Source organism: Ctenocephalides felis, unplaced genomic scaffold (assembly GCF_003426905.1).
Source record: "Ctenocephalides felis isolate EL2017-DRISC unplaced genomic scaffold, ASM342690v1 CF-g0.4_SCAFFOLD_02116, whole genome shotgun sequence".
Lineage (NCBI taxonomy): Eukaryota > Metazoa > Arthropoda > Insecta > Siphonaptera > Pulicidae > Ctenocephalides > Ctenocephalides felis.
In genome coordinates this window covers 1-5,815 of record NW_020538270.1, presented here as the reverse complement: position 1 = coordinate 5,815, position 5,815 = coordinate 1, and the positions used below count along the sequence as shown (strand labels likewise).

General features: G+C 30.2%; 1 protein-coding gene across 1 annotated transcript; it reads right to left on the bottom strand.

The window, feature by feature from the left end:
- Positions 1-2,219: 2,219 nt before the first annotated feature.
- On the bottom strand, positions 2,220-5,566 carry LOC113380412 (manganese-transporting ATPase 13A1-like; the record flags this gene model as incomplete). The annotated part of the gene is made up of 4 exons (XM_026619666.1): positions 2,220-2,374; positions 4,961-5,104; positions 5,321-5,453; positions 5,527-5,566. Coding segments are annotated over 4 exons (472 nt in total), but the record flags the coding sequence as incomplete, so codon positions are not given.
- Positions 5,567-5,815: the final 249 nt, after the last annotated feature.

The following is a 5,815-nucleotide window of genomic DNA, read 5'->3' as shown; positions in this document are numbered from 1 at the left end:
AAGAAGAGGAGTAAAGGATTGTGAAAATTAAGTACAGCTGATTTTACAATCTTGTGTTGTTTTTTATAATATTATGAACAAATGTTTTTAATTTTGATTTTGGATTAATTTGAGTAATTATTCTGATCTAAAAGTCAGATTTTGAAATTAAATTATTAATTATGAAGTTGATTCCGTAAGTCATCGACTATCGCGCGATTCTAGCAAAACTAGTTTCAATGCAAAGCTGTTGTTTATCCAACCAAACGAGAAAGAAATTTACATGTAATTAATTCACTGAGCGAGGCAATTCTTAATATCAAAATGTACAAAAGCATATTAATTTTTCTGATGAAACTACATAGCAACTAAATCAATATTTTAGATGGTTTTAATTTATTTCAAAATATCCTCGTAACCTAATATGGACATATATTATATTATATGATTGATGTGACTCATATATTACAATCCTTTGATTCATTTTTAAAAATTACGCTAATTACACAAACGACATTACAAAAATCAGTTAAAAAGGCTGTACATATCAATGAATCAACATATGGCTAATAAGAGTTAATACAGTTCAGCATATTATTCTTATTGATGATAAATATAAAAAAAAATAAACTAATTCACGTTAATAATCTCATTTTGTAATTAAGAATTTACATAGCACAAAAAATAAATCCTAATTAAAAATTTTCAGCTTTCTTTGCATCGAGTAGAAACCTAAGGGTGCATTACTATAAATAACAATGGAAAAGTTTCGGAGTTGTATCTAAAATTGAAGCAAAAAGTCTGTTTAATAGTTCGAGTCTTTCGGATTAGTTCGGATATATCCATAGTGTGTTAAATTTATGGACCGATTCTGCCGATAACTGACAAATGTTATGGCAAGGCCATGTTATGAAGAACTTTCCACACTAAATTGACAAAAGCCATGTGATTGCTTTGCAGTCAGACGAATTTCCCAGGTTATTAGATAGAAAACCTAACCTAAAAACCGCACAAATGTCAAAAAAAAGATCTTAGATAACAGTGTCTTTCTGACACAGCTTCATAACATACGAGCGACGTTGCAGTTTATGTGTAAAAACGCCAAATGCACAGCAAATACATGACATTTTGACAATATTCAGTATGATTCAGTAGCATAATGTATGGAAGCTGCAGCGTAACATGGCCTTGCCATAACATTGGTCTGTTGTGCGGCAGAATCGGTCCTTTAATCATGAATTTATAACCAGAATGATTTCATTTTTCATACGATGAAGCTATAAGTCAAATGTACTGTAATATATTACGTTAGTGAGGAGTTAATATTTATTTTGATTGATTGATAATCGTTTCTTGTAAAATATTGTAATCTATATACCAGCTTTGAGAGAAATATTTTACTAGCTAACATATTATTATAACTAAATTTTGTCCCAACACTCATTTTATTTTCCACTTTATTAAAATTTATTAATTTGTCCTGTTACTTATTTTATTTGTTATTTAACTAACTTATCGATATTTGAAAATAATCAAATTAGTAAGGATTGAGAGTTTGCAACTTATCAAATTATAACGATCAATTTTAAAATTTTGACCCTGCCCATTTTTCAAAATTAGTTATATCAGACTCATTATTTTTAGAATGTTCGATAAAACTATGACCTTTAAAAATATCAAGAAACAACACAAAATCGTTATTTCATTTTCAACTATAATTACCGAAGAAAAGACCAAACCGATCTGCATCAAAAACTCATCAACCCAAATCCAAATCATATCGGCCGAACTTTTAAAATCAGTTCTGAATTTTTTGCTAGCATAAAATAAGAATAATTACGCACTTGCCAGCTAATTGTATAGATATCGACTCGGTCGATATCGCGAAAAATTTTTCGCCCTTTTTGAGGAAACTCAACGCACACAGGAACATAGTTTTTTTCAATTTTGGTCTTAAGCGATTCAGAGAGACATTTAACGCCGAAAAACAATGTTAGCAAGTCAAATTTCCTCTTTCGCAAAGGTAAACATTTAATCGCAATATCAAAGAATAAATTAGTAAAGTGCGAATACATATTTCCTTTTAATTATATACATAAACCAGAACATAATCAGCAAAATATTTGATCAAATAAGAAAAAATCTGAAAAGATCGGTCGAATCGAGAACACAGAAAACATTATAATTTTATTCCGTACGTAAATACACTATAATTTATTTTTTTATGATTGAATGCGTACTTGGTGATTGTGATTGCTGCCTGTGTGAATGTGTTACGACCTAGATGATCTAAGTATTCTCGCTTTTCCTTCCCCGAATAGCCACATGCAAATCCTGTCACGAGATAGGCAAAAAAGAAATCAGCAAACAACACTTGAACCAAAACCAGACGAAACTGGGAATGAAAAATTAATAAAGCATTAGAGGAGACAATCTAAAAAAATTTATTATATGAGAAGTCTGGAAAAAATGACATTTTGTTTCATTTTTTAATGATATTTGTTTATTTATTGATATTATAACCAATCCTCAATAGATTTACTCATCTTTGGTTCATTGTCTACAAGTAACATAGTTTTGTAAATATGCCCATATAGTGCTGACAAAATGACATGCAGAGTAAGGACATACTGAGATGCCGATTTTTAAGAAGGCAATTCGCAAATGAATCTTTGGCCCTCTTTGAGACATCAGCACATGACGAAGGAGCCCAAACTGAGCAAATTGGAACATCTTAATCAACTTTCGCTTGATATAAGTGCAAGTCTCTTCATTTTAACTGTGGAACCTTTTGTTCTGTTTCAGAAGTAGTTAAAACAAAAGTTGAAAGATCATAACCTTGACAGGTTTCAATGTAATTTTTTCTTGGCACCAAATGAACTACCCTGTAGCTTTTGGGAAATAGTATCATAGGTCATTTTATCATCATTTGCCTACTATGTCATTTCGTCCATTGTATAATAAGTTCATTTTGTCCGAAACTGAACAAAAATGAATAATTTTTCAGATGTTTTAAAAAATGCAACTGTATTGTTTTAGCTTTATATACCATTTTGTCCATATTTCCCCTATCATTTATGAAAAAAATGACGATACACATTTGAAACTACGTAATTATTCTTCAAACACGACTCAAATGTTAGAATGTTTTTTAAGTTAAATGTAGAAAGTACTTTAGTCCGGCTTGCTCGAGACCGACCCTCTGTATCGGACTATCGGGCGGTAATTATAAAAACTGTTTGGTTAATAATTAAACTACAAATTTAATAGTAATACAAATAAGCTTATTTTACATATATTTGAAATATATTAGGCTTGTACCGAATATTTGGTTACTTTTTGGTATTCGGCATATTCGGCACCTTTTTCAATATTCGCCCGATACCGAATAGTTAAAATCAAAGGCGCGCCGCCGCCTCAGCTACGGCATTGTTGGTTGGCATTAACATGATATGAGAGCATTAACATGATATGAAGGAATGAATTCGTATTGTATATATATATAATAATTTAAACTTTATCGATTTTTGACATTATAAATGATCACTTAAAGGACTTTTTTTTCAGAATATTCACAAGATACTTTATTGTTACATGTTTTATTATTTAATGAATCATTCAATGATTACACGCATGTCTTGTATGAATTGATGACAACATGACTGACTTTCTTATATTAACATAAGAAAGTCAGTCCTTCATTATATAAAATCTAAGCATACCAAATAAAGAGCCTTTAGTGACTCTTTATCGCAAAATATACAAGCATATTTTTGGTCATTTTTAATTTATTTTGATATGATTAGCATTCCTGAATAAAAAATAATATTGAGTTTATAAAAGAAAATATTAAATGTTTACGAAAGAAACAATTGGAAAAACATTGACATAATGTAAACAATGCTTTTTCATAATTTTACTATTTAGGTATCCTCATCACATGTGGCATTCGAGTATTCGAAATTCGGCCGAATAGTATAAATGGTGCCAAATATTCTAAATAATAAGAGTAGCAGAATAGTGGTTGCAAGTCTAGGCATAAAACTTGAATGAACATATAGCGCGTTAGCAATAACAATTACTGATAGTAACGAGCTTAGGTGCCAAAAACCTGCCGAATATTCGGTATTGGGTCTTTGAAGTATGCCGGAATATACCATCGTTGCAAGCCTAGATATATATATATATATATATATATATATATATATATTTAACAAAAAACCTTTTTAATTTTCTAAAAATAAAAATTTGATGGTTTCTAACCGTTAGATAATTTCTGGTTTTTGGTTGAAATATCTTTTTGAATACCAAGTTTTGAATATTATGTTTTGAAAACATGGTCACTGCACAGTTAGGTGATTAAATCTATTGATATGTGTGTATTGTGCCGTGTATTCAGTAGACTAACTTAAAAAATAAAAGGCCGAATCCTTCGTAGAACGTAAGGGTTACGTATATCGTACATGCTTCGTTTCATGAACGTAGAGACAAACAGAATTTATCATAAATACAACGATTATCGAATAATAGCGAGTTCTTTCAATAATTCCGAACCACACAAAAAACGTTCTAATAGCCCTCGAGCGTTTTATTGCTATAAAAGCATTTTTGAAAGAAACTTTCAAAGAAATGCCGGACTATAGGACATTCCATGCTGTTGGGTGCCGGACTAAAAGACTTCTACTATATAACTATAAAATCATAACCACATTTTGCCTTTTAACCAATAAATTATACTAGCCTTATAGATAAAAAAAACTCTAAAACGTAAATTACGAACTATGGACTATGATATCTTTAATCATGGATCATGACTAGTTTAATAATGAAATTGTTCAATTCTAATTCCTGGAAGTACAATTTTTAAAGTATCGCAAAAAATAAACGAAATTCAACCAATCTTTCATCAATTCTTGAAGGCAACGCTTTGTTTATCAGACCATGATATATCTTTAATAAAAAGTTCATAAATGATATTTACCTCAGCAGGAAAATCAACTATTTCAAATTGTTCAGCTAAATCTGGAAGAGCACCTGCAGCTAACGCAAATACCGCACCTCCAGAAGCTAAAATACTGTACAGTAAAGCCTTATGCTCTCGCAATGATTGCATGAATGGAGGTCCCTGAAAAAAATGAAAAAAAATGTTATGTGAAATATATGAATAATTTCTTATACTTGCAACTCACAATCCATGATAAGGAAATATTTTCTGAAAAACTAAAATTCTTTTTTTTTTTTTTGCAAAATTGCATTTTGTTTTGTTGCTTGAAGCTTTAATAGCATGGCTAAATATTAAAGTTACTAATAACATGGTTATATTAAAAATGTAATTGCTTACCCGGTAATTTATAGCAAATGTGGAAACTTGCAATGCCATTGAAATAATGTATACTGTGGAATTAAGTAGTGAAGGCACAAATGGTTCATCCTCTTCCACTTCGACACTGAGTTTTACTTTAGGTTTTTCTATACTGAAATGAAATGCAGTTGAAAAATTATATCAATAATAATAACTACAGGGATAATTAAAATCATTGTACAAACCTTTCAGGAGTCCTAGCATGTGCTTGTTGAACCAAATAAACTAACAACAGAAATGCACAGCAAATTGGGATAAAACAGTCAAAATAGTATATGCATTAAATATATTAGGCAGTGGGCGTGTCTTGATAAAGTTTTAAGAGGCTGTAAAATAAGGCTATATGTTAACAACACAGTTTATTCATACAAAAGAGTAGTCGAATATTCATCACATTTACATTGTTCACAAGTATGTTTAATAAAATAATACACTGGTATGTTGCTTAGCGTCCTTTCGATTTGCCTTTTTTTT